This window comes from Mugil cephalus, chromosome 14 (genome assembly GCF_022458985.1).
Source record: "Mugil cephalus isolate CIBA_MC_2020 chromosome 14, CIBA_Mcephalus_1.1, whole genome shotgun sequence".
NCBI classification, from domain to species: Eukaryota; Metazoa; Chordata; class Actinopteri; order Mugiliformes; family Mugilidae; genus Mugil; species Mugil cephalus.
Window position 1 is genome coordinate 25,235,272 of NC_061783.1, and position 19,277 is coordinate 25,254,548.

The following is a 19,277-nucleotide window of genomic DNA, read 5'->3' on the forward strand; positions in this document are numbered from 1 at the left end:
GCGTTCAGGGACGACAGCGCGCTGCGTTCAGGGACGACAGCGCGCTGCGTTCAGGGACGACACCGCGCTGCGTTCAGGGACGCCGCGCTGCGTTCAGGGACGACACCGCGCTGCGTTCAGGGACGCCGCCGCGCTGCGTTCAGGGACGCCGCCGCGCTGCGTTCAATGACAAACACCGCGCTGCGTTCAGGGTCATTACATCATTAGATTTGTAAAAGCAGCAGAACTGAAAAGTGAGACGTCAGGAAAGAATCCTGAAAATAAAAAGAGTGTTTGTTGTTTTACGTAGATGCAGCAGATGATCCACTGTTACTCCACTAATAATGAAACACTCGGACTTTCTGGATGAACTCTGAGTCCAGCGCCGCTCAGCTGACGCGTCTGGAAACGAGTTTTTATTCCAGAAGAAACTTCCTGTTGCAAAAACAATGGAACAAACGGAGACGTCTAAAAATACCGCAGAGGAAGAACCAGGACTTCCTCAGGACCAGAACCTCCACGGATACGCTGCCACCAGCCAGGACGTCCTGATCAATAAGGTCAGGTCAGGTCAGGTCAGATTCTGGTTCTGGTTCTGGTGTCTGTGTGTGTGTGTGTGTGTGTGTGTGTGTGTGTGTGTGTGTGTGTGTGTACAGGTACAGGTGTATTTGTGGGGACTACAGTGAGTTTGAGAACTTGCGCGGACGCGTTCAGGTTCTGGTCCAGGTTCCGGATGGGAAACCCCGTGGGGGGGCAGTGGGACCAGTTCCTTACCGGTGGGGGTTTGGCCACCACGCAGCAGCCCATCTTGTGCCAGAAGTCGCTCATGCCGGCTCTACGCTCTCTGCTGCCGCCCTGCAGGCCCGAGGAGGAACTGCAGCCTGGGAGAATCGTGGGGCATTCAGACAGAACCACAGAGGAGACTGGAGACGAGGTCCTGGACAGATTCAAATCCAGACGAGGACAAAGTTGAACTGTGGAGACACAAGGACAGAAAAACTCATCTTTACACTTTTAACTTGATTTGAATCATTTTAAATCAGAGATCAGATCAGATCAGATTAGATTAGATTAGATATTAGATTAGACGTGATCAGATTAGATAAAATACAACTTTCTTTTAATTCCACGTGTTCAGGTCCAGATCAACTAAATCCAGTTCATCATCAACCAGAGGTTCAGTCAGAACTTAGAGCTGGAGAACAGACAGTGGGACATAAGAGGGACATAAGAGGGACGGGACAGGCTGGTCTATATTTACAGATGGACACTATGAACAGGAGACAGATCAGCATCTACACGATGACTGACTGATGTATTGATTCTGATCAGTGATTTGATCATAAATGAGTTATTATTATTCCTCCACTGTCGGGTCAACACTTCTTCTTCTTCTTCTTCTTCTGACCCCCCTGGTTTAAACTGTCCTCTAATCCACGTCCTGTCTGTCCCAGTCCTCTCAGACACAGAAGGACATGAAGACACTTGGGAATTGAACCATCAACACTTTAACAGCGGGCGCGTCCACAACAGGAAACTGTCTCCGTGTCAGAGCGCAAATGTTTCCGGGCGTTTTCTGGTGAACCCCAAAGATCCCAGAACAAACTGGTCCCTGGTTCCTGGTCCCTGGTTCCTGGTCCCTGGTCCCTGACCCCTGGTTCCTGGTTCCTGGTCCCTGGTTCCTGCTCCCTGGTTCCTGGTTCCTTGTTCCTGGTCCCTGACCCCTGACCCCTGGTTCCTGGTTCCTGGTTCCTGACCCCTGGTTCCTGGTCCCTGGTCCCTGGTCCCTGGTTCCTGACCCCTGGTCCCTGGTTCCTGGTCCCTGACCCCTGACCCCTGGTCCCTGGTCCCTGACCCCTGACCCCTGGTTCCTGGTCCCTGGTTCCTGGTCCCTGGTCCCTGGTCCCTGGTCCCTGGTCCCTGACCCCTGGTTCCTGGTCCCTGCTCCCTGGTTCCTGGTTCCTGGTCCCTGACCCCTGGTTCCTGGTTCCTGGTCCTCAGGTCGACATGTTGGATGATTTAAAACAAATCTGCGCCGTAAGAGTTTAATTTCCTGCCATCTGAAAAGCACCTGAATGCATCTGAGGATCATGTGACTGTGTTTGTCGGAGATAAGAGAAGAATGTGGAGACGTGTCGCGTCACGCTTCAGCTCCGAGGAATTCAGCGTCATGTGATGGAGTCTAAGGAGGAGGTCGGGGTGGAGGGAGGGCACTGGAAGCCAGAGGCCTCTCCAGGAAGAGCTGAGTCACAACGGTCTCCATGGCAACCAGACGGGAAACAGGAAACAGCCCAGGGAATCAACAGTTAGCAGCTAATGCTAATGCTAAGTGGGTTCAATGTTATTATACAGCAACAACTCGGAAAAACAGGTTCACTTATACTTGTACATGTTGTTTTTTTGTTTTTTTACATTGATGTGTGTATTCTCACTATAATTGTCTACTACTCGTATTTATTCTTAACGCACACGTCGCTCTTTGTTCTGGACACTTTGACTAGAAGCTGCTGTAACGCAAACTTCCCCCTGGAATTAACAAAGGGATTCGGATTCTATTGGAAACACCAGTTAGCCGCTAATGCTAAGTGGGTTGGAATCAACACCTAGCTGCTAATGCTAAGTGGGTTGGAATCAACACCTAGCTGCTAATGCTAAGTGGGTTGGAATCAACACCTAGCTGCTAATGCTAAGTGGGTTGGAATCAACAACTAGCCGTTTATGCTAATGCTAAGTGAGTTAAAATCAAGTGGCCTGGTTAAGTGTCCGAAGCCTTTTCATTCGCCTCATCACAGACCATAGTAAGACCCGTAACCATGGTACCCAGGAAACGTTATTTAAACTCGTCTGATGAGCGATGGAGGGTTTTATTTCCTGTCTCTGGTTCACTTCCTCTTTTAAATGCAGATGCTGACAGGAGGAGGAGGAGAAGGAGAAGAAGAAGAAGAAGAAGAAGAAGAAGAAGAAGAAGGGGAGAGGAGGGGGAGCTATATGGGGGGGGGGGACAATGAGCTCTTTTCATTCTGAGGTTTTTTAACGGTCGACAGTTTCAACCCAACAGGCAGAGAACAGGAATCAGACCAGACTCTGTTCAAAATTTGACCGATTTAGCCAGAAACTGAAAACTTTGAGAGAGAAAGTCGACGTGTTTTGAAATGATTCCCACAAACATTTAAATCTGGGTCGTCTTCTCTCTGCGGTAAAAACGTTACCTGGTCATCAGCCAGGAGGAGTTTCTACAACAGCAACAACAACGACAACACGACCTGTTTAAAGATTTCTTTAAAAAAGCCTGATCCTAAACTGACTAGTGCTTAGTCTTTAAACCAGACTCCATTCAGGCAACTACACATTTAATTCTGGAAGGAGAATCTGTAAAATGCTGCTTTTAGCCCCTAACGCTAATGCTAAGTGAGTTGGAATCAAAAGCTAGCAACTAATGCTATTCATTCAACTCACCACAGACCATAATAAGACCGTAACCGTGGTAACAGCAGAGCCAGTAAAATGTGTTTGTTTCTCTAAACTGACTCCAGACCTGTAATTTGGCTCCAGATCTGGACGTCGACGCTGAAAAACCGACCGGGTATTTTTGGCTCAGAGTTTCCTGAAACATTCGTCCGAGTCCGTCGTGATGCTGGAAACCCTCTGACCTCCGACCTCCGACCTCCTTCCTGCTGATCACTGCTGTGTCACACACTTCAGACCTTAGACTCACTAATAATTACGGTGGATCCATCATCAGTCTGAATCCATCTCAATTACAGTTTGTGTTCAGAAATTACAGTTATAAAGCTAAATCTCTCCCTCATCACACTGAAATAAACAAAGTCAACCAAATTATGTGACCACAACAAATATTATAAAAAATGTAAAACAAATTATTTTCCATCTGTATTTCTACCTGGATCGTCTCTGTTTCTGTAGCTCTGCCTTTTCGTTCCCATTGTTCTGTTGTTGTGTATCTTACAACCTTTTTACTAATTCAACTTGCTGTTGTTTCATTTTGACTTCGTACAAGAGAGAAACTTAAGTATCGATCTCATTACGTTGGTATCGACGTTTGTGTTTTATTAGTGTGTAAATTAGTGAAGTTAGTGACTAAACTTCTTGTTTGAGGACAAATTTAAAAAACTGTTCCAGAAAATATTTAGCATCTGTGCGAACACTTAATCAGCTGTTAACGAGGCCTGTTTGCTAGCTAGCAAGCTAATATTAGCATGTTAATATCAGTGATTGGGTTTGATGTTCCCTAACATTAGCATTTAATCTAGCTAGAAAAGCTAACATGAGTGTTACTGGGAGGATGTTCTAACTGAATTAGCTCATTAGCTTCTCAGACGCGGGTTTTCTCATTTTCTTTAACGTTGCTAAACTAACCACTTTCTGCTTCTTAGCAATAAAATGCTAGTGCATTAGCACCCAAAGTTTAGTGACTGTCATGAGTTTAAATCCTTTTCAGTTGAGACCCGTTCTTGATTTTTATGATGGAAAAAAACGTTTCCAACAGATTCTGATTTCCTTGATAAAGCTAGGCGAGGCTAACAGTGCATCCCCACTTCCAGCCTTTGTGCTAAGCTAACTGTGGCTATGCCTTCGTGAGTCTGATGCTAGATGTGAGCTCTGTCAGTGGGGAAAACAAACTGACTAAGTCCTTGAGTTCATGTTTTGACATAGCTAGGCTAGCAATCTGTATGCTAAGCTACGATAACCAGAATAAAGCAAACATGAGTCTCAGCCTTAGACAGCAGAAGCATTAACAGGTTTGTGATCATCAACTTCTTCATTTTGACTTTGTGGTTTTGACAGAGCTAAGCTCAGAGTTTTCCACCACTTCCACTCCTCATGCTAAGCTAAGCTAAGTTAACCAGGACAACGCCTACATGAGTCAAGCCTCAGACAGTAGAGCTGTCAGGAGCTCAGACAGACTCTAACTCAACTTCTTCAGTTTTGACACAGCTGAGGCCGGTTAAAGTTTCCTCTTACTTCCAGTCATTGTGCGACGCTAAGTTAATCAGATCTTGCTCTATTTTCCTCATGAACACATGAGCTGGAATTTAACCACAAATCTCTGAGCCCTGAAACAGAAGAGTCTTTCTCCTGATCAGGAACTGGACGATGTCGTAATGAAGAGAAACAGACGTGGAAACGTCTCAGCATTGAAACGAGAAAAAACAACAAAAAAAAAACAGAAAAAACACAGAAAACACAGAAAAAACAGAGACAACCAGAAAAAACAGAAAACTGAAGCAGAAACACGTCAAGGATTCCAGCCACCAACATTAATCAATCATTTACTCATCAAACCTTTGTTCAGGCTGGACTCTGGACTCTGAACTTCAGTTTCAATGTCAGCCCTGAACCTGGACCAGAACCTGGACCAGAACCTAGACCTGAACCTGAATCAGAACCTGGATCAGAACGTTTAACAGGAGAAGGAGCAGACTCACCAGAAACGAGCGGCGGCTGAATAACTGGTCTCTGAGATCAGTTCTCTGTCTTTGAGGTGTGGCTCCAACCAGGAAATCCATGGTTCTCCACAGGACCTCATTCTTCTCTGCCCCGCCCCCTCCCCCTAACCCCTCCCCCTCCCCCCCAGGTCACTCCCACTTCAGCCCAACAGCGCCTCCTGCAGGACGAAGCCACTCATCACACATCTGGACAGTCTAACACAACATGCTCCTTCCTGCACCAGAGTCCATTAAAGAAACTACAGATTTAAGCCTTTCATTCAACCAGAGTCCATCAGCCATAATAACCATCATTTTTATCCACATTAATAATTTCTCTTTAGTGAAGCTGACTCAGACAGCGCCCCCCGTCGACCGTTAACAGACACTACATCAGCTCCATCATTTCACAAAAGCTACATTTAATTGATATAAATATTAATAATAAAAACAGTGACGCTGTGTTTGTAATGTCCGTGAGTCCTTTGATCTTACGTTATTGACTGAGATCATTTTTTACCGAAACAGCGCAAAATCGGTTCGTGTCGTGTCATCGTCAAGTTTGAACGGCTGAACTCACGAGACGCACGAGATGTAATTTAAAAATAAGCCTATGAATAAATAAGGTGCATCATAGAAACACCACGAACATGATTTTAATAAGGTAAAAGAGCTGAAACCTCCACCAGACGTCATTGAAATGTGCTCATTTCTATGATTGATGCGTTTATTGCTGTTTAATGTTGTACTTCTGGTTTTATTGTGAAATGCGTGAGGAAGTGGTGGTGGTGTGTTAAAGTGTGTTGTCAACCTGCAGCAGCAGAACCAGCATCTGATTCACCGGCAACAAGACGCAGAACAAAGGAGAACCTCGGAGAACCTCGGAGAACCTCGGAGCCGGACTTGATCCTCTCACCGTAAATAAGCAGGTAAATAAATAAACCGGCAAATATCATTTTCATTCAGTCTCTGTCTGATGACACGAGTCATTCACACATTTAAACATCAGGACATTCAAACCAGACTCTGTTCAAATACATAGAAAATAATCTCAATCTTTGTTTTACGTCTAGAATTCGTTTTAAATCGTCCTGTAAAGTGTTTTTTTGTTTTTTGTGTTTGTTTTATCGTGTGGTTGGTGGGTCCGTGGTGTCCAGGGCTCCGGGCCAACGCCTTTAACATCAGCTGATCATCAGCCACCTGCTAAAATTAAGAATCAATGAGAAAACAGGGAGGGAGTCAGCAGAATGTCCCAGAATAAAATCAGCCGAAAATATCATGGACTCTGGTGGGAGAGTTATTTCTGTCTGACTGGAGGCGGTGACCTGGTTCCAGTTTTAGGCCTGGAATAAATAACCCAGGAGGAACTGGACCGGACCAGACCCCCAGAGACAGAACCAGACCTTTACTGATCCAGGCTGTTTGTAGTAGCTGAGGATTCTGGGTATTGGTGTTTTCCAGACATGATGGAGAAGTCCAGCAGCCAGTACGACTCCTTCCTGTTCTGGAGGCAGCCTATCCCGGCCCTGGACCTGTCCGAGCTGGAGGACCTGGGCTGGACCGAGGTCCAGTCCACCAATAGCAGCAAAGTAAAAGACGAGATGTCCCAGCTGTGGAGTCATGACGACCAGGTGAGACGTTTGTAGTCCAGGCAGACGGGAAGTTCATAACGGACGGAAAACTGATGGACTTTTACTTCCTGTTTTCATTGAGTCAAAGTTTGTTCCTTCTCCTCCCCCTCTCCTCCTTCTCCTCCTTTTCCTCCTTCTCCCCCTCCTCCTTCTTCAGGCTGAAATGTCTGAGTTTTCCTCCTTTAACTACTGGAGAGCTCCCATTGCTGATGTGGACGCTCTGCTGGCCGACCTCAACCTGCTGCTCTGAACACACCTGGTCACACCTGACCCCAGATCATCCACCTGTGACCCCGGATCATCCACCTGTGACCCCGGATCATCCACCTGACCCCAGATCATCCACCTGTGACCCCGGATCATCCACCTGACCCCAGATCATCCACCTGTGACCCCGGATCATCCACCTGACCCTGACTGACCTGGATCTGTCCCTGATGTGACACTAGAACCAGAGCGCGTGGATCTGGTTTCCTAAATGTTGGTTATTAATGTGACGCTGCTCTTAACTCAGATCTCTGAGTTTACACTGGATCAATGAAACCAGATTCTGATCAGACTCAACTCCTAATGTGGACAAAATAATATGAACAGCACTGAGCAGTTTATATATTAGATGCATGAATTCCAGCGAGGCCTCGTCTCCTCCAGGTCTCTGACGTCTCCACTCATTCATCTGTGCCTTTTACTTTATTCTCATTCTGTCCGTTTATTTATTTATTTATTCCTCCTGCACCTATGATTCAATAAACTGAGTTTATCCATCATGTGTGACCTGGTTTTACATCACAAAACAAACAAAAAAAGAAGATCCTGAAATAAAGAGCAATAAAATGAGTTTTTATTTAAACAGAAAGAACTGGGGATAAATCATAAAATCAGTAATAAAACAGCAACAAGAGAAATATGTTAACTCCAAATATTTGACTTCCTTATAGAACAGGCAGAAGAAAAACAACACAGGGCGTTAGTTTTATTTCTCTTTATGTTTATTCAGATAAATCAACTCAGAAGGCTCCGTTACAGTATCAGTGTCACTACAAGATGTATTCGTTTACCTCGGCAGCTCCTTTAAATCTATTTATTATTCTTGAAACCTTGTTAGTAGGAGCTGACATGTTTAACTTCTCAGATTCAGACAGGAAGGAAACTTGTTTTTAAAAAAATCAGAAGTGAATTAAAATGTACGGTTTCCATGAACGTCTCCGTTCAGCCTCCGCATTAGTACGGTCACATCTGTGGATCATTTGGAGGCAGATCTCTTTGACCTCCCTGGTTAAACTAAACTTATGAGGCAAAAGCCAAACGTTATTCCAACACATGTTCCCGGCAGCAGGTGGACTCATCACATCTCGTTGAAATAGAGGTCAGATCATTTTGTTCCTGCTTTCAGTTGTACCTTCGATGTCTCTGTCAGTGCAGAGTCATCCTCGTTTCCTTTCTTTTAAAAATGCAATGATTCCTGAGGGGAAAATATTTCAGTTTAAGGGGAATTTTGTGATGTTGAAGGAACTTAACATAGTTAAACAGCTGACCGTGATGGTTGAATGTCCCACTGTGGGACAAATAAAGGGTTTTCTATTCCATCCGATTAAAGAAGCTGAACTTGTTTTTAATACAATCAGGTAACTAATGTTTTTCCAAACGATGCTAATACGTTAATAACAAATTCAATCCGGTCGTTGTCATGTACAAAATATGTGATGATATTTTTACATTCAGGTTTACGTGACTACATTTAGTTTTGCACAATGTTTATTTTTCCAGTTGATTTCAATGTCTAAATAATTACGAGATGTAGATTTGTTAAATATAAACCTTAAAGCGCGATTCTTCAATTTAACAGGAAGTTTCAGGTCCCCCCTGACGTCATCCTAACGTGACGTCGGTTCGGCTCCGCCCATAGGGAGGTTAACGCGCTCTGGCTTCCACCTCCGGTGTCGCGCCGCCGCCATTTTTTGTATCAAAAAGCAGAATAAAAGCAGGTGTTCGTAAAGGCGCCGTCCACGGGCAGACGGCCTTCACCGTGTGATTCACGTCAGGAGCCGTAAAGCCACGAAAATCTCCCAGAGAAGAAGGTAAAAGTCGCCTTATTTCTGCTGCTAACCGTCTGCATGCGCACAGGCTAATGGCTAACACAGCTAGCTGGTAAACACAAGCGCAGAAGAAGACCGCACTTCCGGATCCTTGCTTTCAGCGTAAAAGCATTTGCGTCACTGCGTTACATTTTCAGTAATCATTTCAACACCTATTCGATTAGCTCCTTCACAGGAGACTAATGTGGGACTACGCTGATACTTAAACATTTTAATTATATTCTTAAAACATTACAGCAAACATGGTGGTGTTTGATTGTCCATCAGACTGATTAATGCAATGTCCCCACTGTGGGACAAATAAAGGTTTTCTGTTCCAACGGATCGAGTTAGATCAGGTTAACAACTACAGGTTTTCTTGTTGACGTGTCATTTCCCTGGATGAAGCCAAACTATCAACACTTTAGATCCACAAGACTTAGACTTTAATAAAACATAAGGGAAACCACTTGGTCGCAGTAGCTTAGTTGCACATGAACACAAGTATAAAGATAAAATAAGACTAAATTAAAAATAAGTGTTCCAGAAAGGTACGTTGTTGTTCAGCTGAGGCATCAATGAAATAGGAAACAACAACAAGATGCCAGGATTATTTTATTGGACTTTGCTGCAGTTTGTTGTCAGTCTTTTCACACCAAACTCTATGCAACTGTACAACAACAGACAACTCCATGTTATTCATGTTAATGGACATTATTGCAACCGATCATCATTCATATGTAGCTATATATTGTATATTCTCCCGCTTCTCTTTTTTGTACGTTTGTTCATATGCTAATTCTTTCCATTTTCCATTTATTACACTTTTTTTTTTTTACTAGATTTTACTTATTCTTCATTTTAATTTCTTTTTTACTTGTGATTCTTGAGAGTGTTTCTTTTATGTGCAACATGTCCATTGTGACCAGTCGGTTTCCCTCGCGGATCATTAAAGTCTAAGTCTTATTAATTTAACAAATAATTACAAATGAATGAAACCTCCCTACGTTCGTGTCCAGCTCTTACTCTGAAGGCCACAGCCATAACTACCGGGCGGGTAACGGCCGCCTCTCGGTAACTTTCTGCGGTAAACAAGCCCTTAGAAGCCCTGAGAAGCCTGAAGGAGGAGCCCAGAGGAGCCCGGTGGACTACGGTGGCGCATAAACTCCATGTTTTGTGCCTTTTGATTTAAAATTCGCATATTTTCGTTCAGTTTCTACGCAGCGACAAAGCAGCAGAGCGCCTCCACGGACGCAGAGGCTAGCGTGCTAACATTAGCAGAGGCTAGCGTGCTAACGTTAGCAGAGAAGATTTGCACGGCTGTCTTGTAACAAACACTGATTCGGTAAGCGTCGCTTTCCTCGGGACAAAACGAACCTTTTTTCTGCCCCTCCTGACCGAATGAGCCGGTGCGGGGCCGCGGAGGAGGCCGGTGGGTGGACGAGGCGCCGCGGAGCCGTTCGGTTTGCGCTGAAGAACGCTAGTTAACCGGATGTGGAAGTAGTTTTTTCTCCGTGTGTAAAATAGGAAATTTCTCCGTGACTTCCCCCGGAAAACCAACAACTTAATATGAAACGGTTTCCTGTCGGTGTGATTGTAGATGTTTTCCCCGTGGAGCCGGTGGGGCTCCCCGGGGCTACGTGGCACATGGCGGAATCTTTCTGCCCGTGAAGGCGCGTAAAATGGCTCCTCGGCCGCGGAAAGAAAACCTCGTCTTTTTCCACAGTTTCGCAACCACCGGCTCTAGTTCCATTACCGGACAAGGCTCTGACCATTTTCCGTCTTGGATAAAACCGTGAACTCAGTTGATGAGATTTATTCCTCCCGACTCCACAGTATAATCGGTCGTTGTTTACTACTTTTGGTTTTACCTTTATATTTAACATTTAAATAGGTTATCAGTTAGAAAAGATTGTTCTCCAGATTGTCTGAAGGTTTGACTTTAATCAGAATATTCTTAATGCTTGAAGGAATTAGTTTTGTTGCTGCTGGTCCCATAAAGTGAGAGTTGCAAGGCCACAGTCTAATACCAATAATATAAAAGTAATATTAGAAATGGAAGTAAGATGTATAAAGACAAATCAGTTAAAAAAGAGTCTGAAATCTTTATTGTCAACGTACAAGTACAGTGAGACAGAGATGGTCCAAAAACTAGGCACTAAAAGTAGAAATACTTATAATACACTTACAATACTCATCACAATCCACAAACGTACAGTCTGATAATTAAAATCACTTATTCCGTCCTCTCAGTAGTAAATAATAATAGACACGTTGTGGTGTTGTTTAAGGGGGCGTTAACGTGTTGTCGGTCTAACATGTTGATCCTGGGTCAGATGTCGCTGGTGGACCTGGGGAAGCGTCTGCTGGAGGCGGCGAGGAAGGGTCAGGACGACGAGGTCCGGAACCTGATGGCCAACGGGGCGCCGTTCACCACCGACTGGGTGAGTCAGTCCAGCCGAACCTCGTTTAGCCCGTCCACACCCACACCCGTCCACAGTCCACACCCGTCCACACCCACACCCGTCCACAGTCCACACCCGTCCACACCCACAGCGACACAAATATTCATTCCTGTCCCCTGCAGCTGGGCACGTCCCCGCTCCACCTGGCTGCTCAGCACGGCCATTACTCCACCGCCGACGTCCTGCTGAGAGCCGGCGTCAGCAGGGACGCCCGCACCAAGGTGGACCGGACCCCCCTGCACATGGCGGCCGCCGAGGGCCACGCTGTGATCGTGGAGCTGCTGGTCCGGGTGAGTCCAGGGCGACGTGGTGTCTGATGATCCCTCTGTGTGGAGGCCGCTCTGACTTCCTGTCCCGTCGTTTCAGGGCGGAGCCGACATCAATGCCAAGGACATGCTGAAGATGACGGCGCTGCACTGGGCGGCGCAGCACGGCCACCACAGCGTGGCAGAGACCCTCATCAAACACGGCGCCGACGTGCACGCGCTCAGTAAGTTTGACAAGACACCGTTCGACATCGCCGTCGACATCCAGAACACGGAGCTGATGCTGCTGCTGCAGGTGAGTCTGGACTCGTGTTAAATGATCCTAATACACATCTGGAGCTAAAATGTAAAAAAAACTTCTCACATATTTCTGAGAACAGTCTGAATAAAAGGACTTATTGTCTGTCTGTCTGGCTTTTACACAGGCTTTTACTGGGTCACCTGTTACAAATAATAAAGTTAATGCTAAATGTCTCACAGGGGCTAAAGTTAGCTACCGTTAGCTACTGTTAGCTTTCAGAAAAAGCTAAAGTCTACAAGCAAAACAGCTGCAACCTCCTAATTTAACAATCACACTGATTTTCATTTATTCTTCATGTTGAAACGTCCTCTTCAAGAGACAGCAGGACTCAAACATACGTCACATGGACACAGCTCCACCCAGGGTCCAGACTCCAACACATTTACCTGTATAACAGAAACATGTAACAGAAATACAAACTGTGTGTAGGAGGGGATGCAGAACCAGGTGAACATGAACCAGGTGAGTATGAACGTGGAGACGAGCAGCAGCACCAACCAACCACAGTTCATCATCCAGGGGATACCTGCCATCCAGGGGGGCGTGGTCAACCTGGCCGAGCTGCTCAACAAGGCCAACGCAGGTATGTGCGCACGCACGCACACGCACAGACATTCATCTGTCATTAATCCATCCCTCATTATTCTGTCCATCCATCTTGTCTCGTTGTCCAGGAGATTCAGAGGAGGCGATGGCTGCCAGTGCCCTGGACTCCAACATCCAGCATGCAGCTGTGGTCAACGAGGGGGGTCAGAGGGTCATCACCATAGTAACAGATCAGCATGGCAACCTGCAGACGACCGGGGGGATGTCTCAGCCGTTCTTCGTCACCATGCAGCACGGACAGCAGAGTAGGAACCGGCATCAGACCGAGGACACATTGGTTCACCAGCTCCTCAGTCTGCTCCTGAGTTTACTCCTTTATTTGTTTCATGTGTTCAGTGCTGGCGGTACCGGCCAACACGGTGACGGAGGAGGTGGTGACAGAGGAGCCTCAGCCTCCACCCTCCAGGAAGAGGAAGCTGGAAACCACCAACAACCACAACGACACCGGAGAGACGGTGAGAACCAGACGCCAGCACAGATAGAGAGAATAATGACAGAAACAACCCTCTCTTTATCCTCCTTTAACCCTGTTCCTCCTGCTCCTGCTCCTCCAGGAGCTGTTACAGAGGCAGCTGCAGGAGGCCAACAGGAAGGCCCAGGAATATCGCCAGCAGCTCCTGCGTAAGGAGCAGGAGGCGGAGGAGTACCGCATCAAACTGGAGGCCATGTCCCAGAGCCAGGCCAACAGCACCAACGCCAACATGGCCGCCGCCGCCGCCGCCAACATGGCCGCCAGCCCCGAGGAGGTGGTGGGAGGGGAGGAGGACGAGGAGGAGGGGGGTGCGGGGGTGGTGGAGGAGGAGGGGGAGATGGTGGTGCTGCAGGAGGGAGGCATCATCATGGAGGGGGAGGAGGGGCAGGTGACGCTGGTGGAGACGGGGGGAGAGGCCACGGAGGTGAGCTCCTAACAGGAGGGAGGGGGGGGAGACACGGACTCCTCAGGACGTCCTGGTCCCCGTCCCATCACGTCTCCTATCTGGACCTCGTTTTCTTCCCAGACATGACTTCCTGTTTGTTAATTAATCTGTTAATGTCGCCATGGAAACCCTCAGCTGGTTCACTAATTATGATTAATCACATGGGGGGGGGGCTGATCTGGATCAACATCCTTCATCCAAACTGGTCTCAGCTGGGGTGACATGGACTAAGGTAGTTTAGGCTGAACGGACCCCTCAGAACCCGGGTCTCCTGGCACCAGTAGCAGCAGGGACCAGAGGAAGGGGGGCGCGGTTCAGCTGCATCACTACGACACAGTCACCTGGAGCCGTGGGTCCAGCCCAGCGGGTCCAGCCCAGCGGGTCCAGCCCAGCAGGTCCAGCCCAGCAGGTCCAGTCCAGTCCACTCGGTTCCTCTGACCAGTGACTGTGTCCTCTCTGTTATCATAGTTATTTTTATAAGCTCTGTGAAGCCGACCTTTTTGTATGTACATATAAAGTTGTATTTTTTTAACTGTACCTGAACGCTTCAACGTAATAATAATGATGATGACGATGATGAAGATGGCTGCCTGTAATCTGAAATATAAACATGTTCTTTGTAATAACACTTCAGAATCTGTTTGATTCTTCTCTGGCCTCGTGCATCAGGAACGAGACTTTATCCTCACACACGACATTAGACCGGATCAGGTTAGGTTCCACGTGTTCAGGTCCAGATCAACTAAACCCAGTTTATCCAACCAGGAGTGTTCAGCAGAACATAGAGACGGACAGTGTAGCCTAAAGAGCAAGAGGGACATAAGAGGGACGGGACAGGCTGGTCTATAGCACATGGACAATATTTAGTAAATGTTAGTGGACTAGAAACAGGAAGTAGAAGATCGTTTACTCTGGAGGACGGGGACAGATGATAAATCAGGACATATGAGGACAGATAAAGGGAACATGAAATAAATGATGGTGAAATATTGTACCAGTAACAACAGAATCACGACTCATGAACAACAACTACAGATGTTTCCATTCGTTTTAGTGCAAAGAAGAACGTGATGAAAGTGGTTTCATGTAATGAACTATTACTAAACATGGAAAGAACAACTGAACATTTGTAAAGGAACATTTGTCGGTGTTGAGCCATGTCCACAACTCTAAAGCTAAAACTGTGAAACCTTAGAATAACAGGTTTTATCAGACTTTTATTGCAAGAATTGTAGTTATTACTTTCATTGTAATTTTTGAACTTTGCAGATTAATCCATAGGTCAGATCAGAGCGTCTCCTAATGTTTGACACCTGTGGATGAGATGAAATAAGATGGTTATTCCACAGCGAGGAACAGAAACATTCAACACACACATATAAAAATACGAATGAAATATTACAAGCAAACAGAATATAAATCAGATATGAGAGTGAGCATGTATATATATGTATGAACATGCATGGAAAACACGTACTGTTTGAGTGTATGTGTACACACCAAACAGTTCAGCTGTTTTCATTTGTAGGATGAATAGCTTTAACAACTACAGCTCCCATGAGGCTTTGCAGCGATGAAAAAACCCCGTTTCTAAATTCACTGAGGTTATCAGTCTGCTGCGTTTCTCTCTCATTTGCTGCTTTCCCATCCTCACGCTGAGAGATTAAAAAAATAAAATAATAATATCATGATTTAACGGTGAGAGTGAAGTTTAGGGACCGGAGCAGCTTTAGTGACCAACAAACTCAGGAAAACAACCGACGTCTTTTCTTCTCCTGTCATGTGTTCGTCTGCCTGAAACTCTTTTATTCCTCTGACATTCATGTCTTTGGTTATTTTAGTGTAGTTTTATCTATTTATTGGCCTTTTGTAGTTGCTCCATCCTGCTTTATGTGTTTATGTGTAGTGGTGCTCAATCTGTCTGGATCTGAAGTTAGGTTTTGATTGACGTGTCCATCGTCCAATCAGACACGCAGGGCCAGCCCCTCGCGTCGGGGGCGTGGCTGTGGCCGAGGGGGCGGGGCGCCGGGTATCATGGAGGATCAGTGCGCAGACCGCGGCCATCAGCGGAGGGCAGGCAGCTCTGATCCGGGACTCGGTCACCAGCTCACGGCCACGTACGGAACGGTCACCGCGCGCGGCTCAGGATGGACATGAAGAAGAGGATCACGTTAGAAGTACGGAACCGGAGCCCGGCGGAGGTGAGCGGCGTTTCCTTTGTTAACGTAATAATGTTGCCGGAGGTGATGTTCGTCCGGTGCTCGGTTCCGATCCCCCCGCTCCCCCCGCTCCCTCGGACCCCCTCACGGAGGTCTCTGGCACCGGTACCGGGTGGACGTGAAGCATCTCTGGGCTCGGTCCGCCCGCCCCCTCGCGCTCTCCGGTAAAGCCGGTTTACGGTGCCATTCTCCGGGATGTTTTACTGAGGAACTAGAACTTTAGCTTTAACTTTTAACGACCAGACTTCGGTTGTGTTCTGAGTTCTAACGGGGTTCGCTTCGACCGACGCGGCTGTTCTCAGGCTCCGGGTCTCGGTCACGGACCGTCGTCCTCCGGCGGACATTTTAAATCCCGGAGGATCAAACTTAGACAGAATCGTCTCGGAGCGACTTGTTACCGAGCCCGTTACCGAGCCCGGTCCCGGTCCAAAGTCTCCCGGCTCGGTATCCCTCGGTACTACGATCGTTTGAGTGACTTTGGACCCGGCTCGGCGCTGCTCTCAGGTCGGTTTCTTTCAGTAACGCGTTACCGGCTTACCGTTACCGAGAGCGGATTAATGGCCTGACAAGTGCGACATATGTGGGCTTCACTGCCAGAAACGACCGTTAAATCCGCTTTACGGTAACGTGATTACTCGTTAGAAACAAGGTGCCGTTACAGTAACGGAGCCCGGAGTGTTACATAAGCAGGAACGGTTGTGTCAGGACCGGAGGACCGGCAGATGGAGGATGAAGATCAGGGGGAGGGGGCGGGGCCTCTTCATCCCCCTCTGTTATTAAAGCTGCTGGGAGGGAGGGGGCGGGGCCTCTTCATCCCCCTCTGTTATTAAAGCTGCTGGGAGGGAGGGGGCGGGGCCTCTTCATCCCCCTCTGTTATTAAAGCTGCTGGGGGGAGGGGGCGGGGCCTCTTCATCCCCCTGTGTTATTAAAGCTGCTGGGGGGAGGGAGGGGGCGGGGCTCTTTATCATCCTCTACTGTCTCCACGTTAGTGGGCGGGGCTAAGGTTCACGTCGCTTATATGTCAGGTAGTTAATGTTTTTCTATGGTTTTTATATATGGATGATGATGATGATGTATGTTCACGTTGTTTATTGCTTTGGTTTATTGCTATAAAACAGGAAGTGACGTCATGGAACCTGGATAGAAACTAAAACCAGAGTTCTAGCCTAAATTTGAGCAATGAGGACGAGGAGATGCGTCCTCATGTCTTCTGTGCTCCTACATCATGAAGATGTAGAATGAATGAGAACGCAGTTAATAAATAAAGATAGAATAATTATAATTGTGTGTTTGTATTTAGTGTGGAAGTAGATGCTGGGAGCAGGAGGAACGTCACTGTGCCCGTGTACCTGTACTCTCCTGTCCCCCCTAGATCGTGGAGCTGGTGGTGGATAACAGTCGCTCTGCTGATGGGGAGGTGGAGGGTCTGACTGACGAGTTCAAAGAGCTGGAGTTCCTCAGTCTGGTCAACGTGGGTCTGAACTCTCTGTCCAAGCTGCCTTCACTGCCCAAACTACGCAAGGTACACTCACCTGGTAGAGTCCGGCTCAGGGTCAGAGGGGGTCTAAAAGGTCCTGGTCCAGGTCCTGGTCCTGGTGTGTCTGTGACTGTAATTCTCCTGTTGGTCCAGCAGGTGTCACCTTAGAGTCTCAAACAGATTTCATAATTTTATCAAGTTGATATAAGTTGAAGGAGTTGATGTTCTCCTAAAGGAATGTTCTTCTCCTGTTCCTCCTGGTCCTGGTCCTGTCCTGGTCCTGGTCCTCCTGGTCCTGGTCCTCCTGGTCCTGTCCTGGTCCTGTCCTGGTCCTGGTCCTCCTGGTCCTGGTCCTCCTGGTCCTGTCCTTGTCCTCCTCAGTTGGAGCTGAGTGACAACAACTTGTCTGGTTCCCTGGAGACGCTGTCGGAGAAATGTCCCAACCTCACATACCTAAACCTGAGTGGGAACAAGATCAAGGAGCTGAGCACGGTGGAGGCGCTGGTCAGTCACTTCCTGTCCCCGCTGCTAACAGGCTAATGTGCTAACGGGCTAACGTCATTTTATAATCTAAGCAGTTCTATTATATATTCTATTCATTTTAGTTCCCATTTTGCACTTTAATCAGTTTGTATTTTCCTCTGTAGATTTTACAGATTTGTTATTTTTTCTTTCAGTTTTGTTCTTGTTGTTTCCTGTAAATATTCTTGTGTAATTCTATGCTACTGTAAGAAGGACACGTCCCATACATGAGATACAAAACCAATGTCTTACGTCTTACATGCTAACATGCTAACGTGCTATGGTTTGTTGCCACAGCAACACCTGAAGAGCCTGCAGAGTCTGGACCTGTTCAACTGTGAGATCACGTCTCTGGAGGACTACAGGGACAGCGTCTTCGAGCTGCTGCCTCAGGTCACCTACCTGGACGGCTTCGACCAGGAGGACAACGAGGCGCCGGACTCCGAGGACGAGGGTGAGGCTCTGTCCCCGTCCCCCGGCTGCTTCCTGGTGTCTCCGTCTCACCCTGTCTCTGTCCACAGACGAGGACGGGGCGGGGCCAACCAGCGAGTATGATGAAGAGGACGAGGACGAGGACGGGTCAGAGGGAGGACAGGGAGGGCGGGGCTTCCAGGTGAACCGGCCCGACCAGGTGAGTAGGTCCAGCTGTTTCCATGGTTACGCCACACAGGCCGTCCCGTAGGAATGTGAGATCAGAACGATGGAACCGGAGAAGAACCGGAGAAGAACCGGAGACACACTGAGACATGGAGTCAGAATATTTATATCATTTATGAGGATGATGTTTTAGTCCCGTCTCATTCTGTCTCCCGTCAGGACGAGGAAGACTACGCTGAGGACGAGGAAGGTGAGTGAAGCCTGGTGTGTCCTAGTGCTGGTGAACCTGAGCTGAGCTGTGATTGGTCCGTTCTGTCTCTGCAGAGGACACCGCCATCGCCATCGCGGCCGCCGTCCACGGACACAAGAGGAAGAGAGACGAGGACGATGAAGGCGAGGAAGATGAGGATGACGAAGACGACTAGTGCTCCCAGTCCTGGTCCTGGTCCCGGTCCTGGTCCCGGTCCCGGTCCTGGTCCCGGTCCCGGTCCCGGTCCCGGTCCCGGTCCTGGTCCCGGTCCTGGTCCTGGTCCCGGTCCTGGTCCCGGTCCTGGTCCTGGTCCCGGTCCTGGTCCCGGTCCCGGTCCCGGTCCCGGTCCCGGTCCTGGTCCTGGTCCCGGTCCTGGTCCCGGTCCTGGTCCTGGTCCCGGTCCTGGTCCTGGTCCTGGTCCTGGTCCTGGTTGGGTCCATCGCGTCCACTTTGTTCTAGATAATGTTAGAGATTTGATCTGAAGACACGTTTCCCTCCTGAACCGCTCCGACTCTTCCTCGCCTC

At 47.7% G+C, this 19,277-nt stretch overlaps 4 protein-coding genes and 1 long non-coding RNA gene across 5 annotated transcripts in view; 3 read left to right on the forward strand and 2 right to left on the reverse strand.

Annotated features, from left to right (window-relative positions):
- cdc42se1 (CDC42 small effector 1) overlaps positions 1-5,570 on the reverse strand; it is a 9,389-nt gene extending 3,819 nt beyond the window's left edge. Inside the window, exons 1-2 of the mRNA XM_047604233.1 lie at positions 5,427-5,570; positions 754-953 (exon numbers count right to left, since the gene is read on the reverse strand). Of these exons, the coding sequence (XP_047460189.1) occupies positions 754-807 (54 nt within the window). The 5' untranslated portion in view covers positions 808-953; positions 5,427-5,570. The remainder of the gene's footprint in view (positions 1-753; positions 954-5,426) is intronic.
- Positions 5,571-6,187: 617 nt separating this feature from the next.
- mllt11 (MLLT11 transcription factor 7 cofactor) lies at positions 6,188-7,824 on the forward strand. Its single transcript, XM_047604232.1, has 3 exons — positions 6,188-6,355; positions 6,888-7,057; positions 7,215-7,824. The coding sequence occupies exons 2-3, from the start codon at positions 6,890-6,892 to the stop codon at positions 7,305-7,307; spliced, it is 261 nt and encodes an 86-aa protein (XP_047460188.1). The 5' UTR covers positions 6,188-6,355; positions 6,888-6,889; the 3' UTR covers positions 7,308-7,824.
- A 52-nt stretch (positions 7,825-7,876) lies between these two features.
- Positions 7,877-10,975, reverse strand: LOC125019459. The gene is made up of 2 exons (XR_007114068.1): positions 10,510-10,975; positions 7,877-8,519 (listed from the first exon to the last, which is right to left on the reverse strand). It is a non-coding gene; the product is annotated as an uncharacterized LOC125019459 (long non-coding RNA).
- Positions 8,515-14,315, forward strand: gabpb2a (GA binding protein transcription factor subunit beta 2a). Its single transcript, XM_047604227.1, has 8 exons — positions 8,515-9,135; positions 11,424-11,576; positions 11,720-11,887; positions 11,964-12,158; positions 12,594-12,747; positions 12,839-13,015; positions 13,107-13,225; positions 13,325-14,315. The coding sequence occupies exons 2-8, from the start codon at positions 11,451-11,453 to the stop codon at positions 13,676-13,678; spliced, it is 1,293 nt and encodes a 430-aa protein (XP_047460183.1). The 5' UTR covers positions 8,515-9,135; positions 11,424-11,450; the 3' UTR covers positions 13,679-14,315.
- Positions 14,316-15,689: 1,374 nt separating this feature from the next.
- Positions 15,690-19,068, forward strand: anp32e (acidic (leucine-rich) nuclear phosphoprotein 32 family, member E). Its single transcript, XM_047604230.1, has 7 exons — positions 15,690-15,888; positions 17,279-17,428; positions 17,765-17,887; positions 18,203-18,359; positions 18,427-18,536; positions 18,722-18,752; positions 18,827-19,068. The coding sequence occupies exons 1-7, from the start codon at positions 15,835-15,837 to the stop codon at positions 18,925-18,927; spliced, it is 726 nt and encodes a 241-aa protein (XP_047460186.1). The 5' UTR covers positions 15,690-15,834; the 3' UTR covers positions 18,928-19,068.
- Positions 19,069-19,277: the final 209 nt, after the last annotated feature.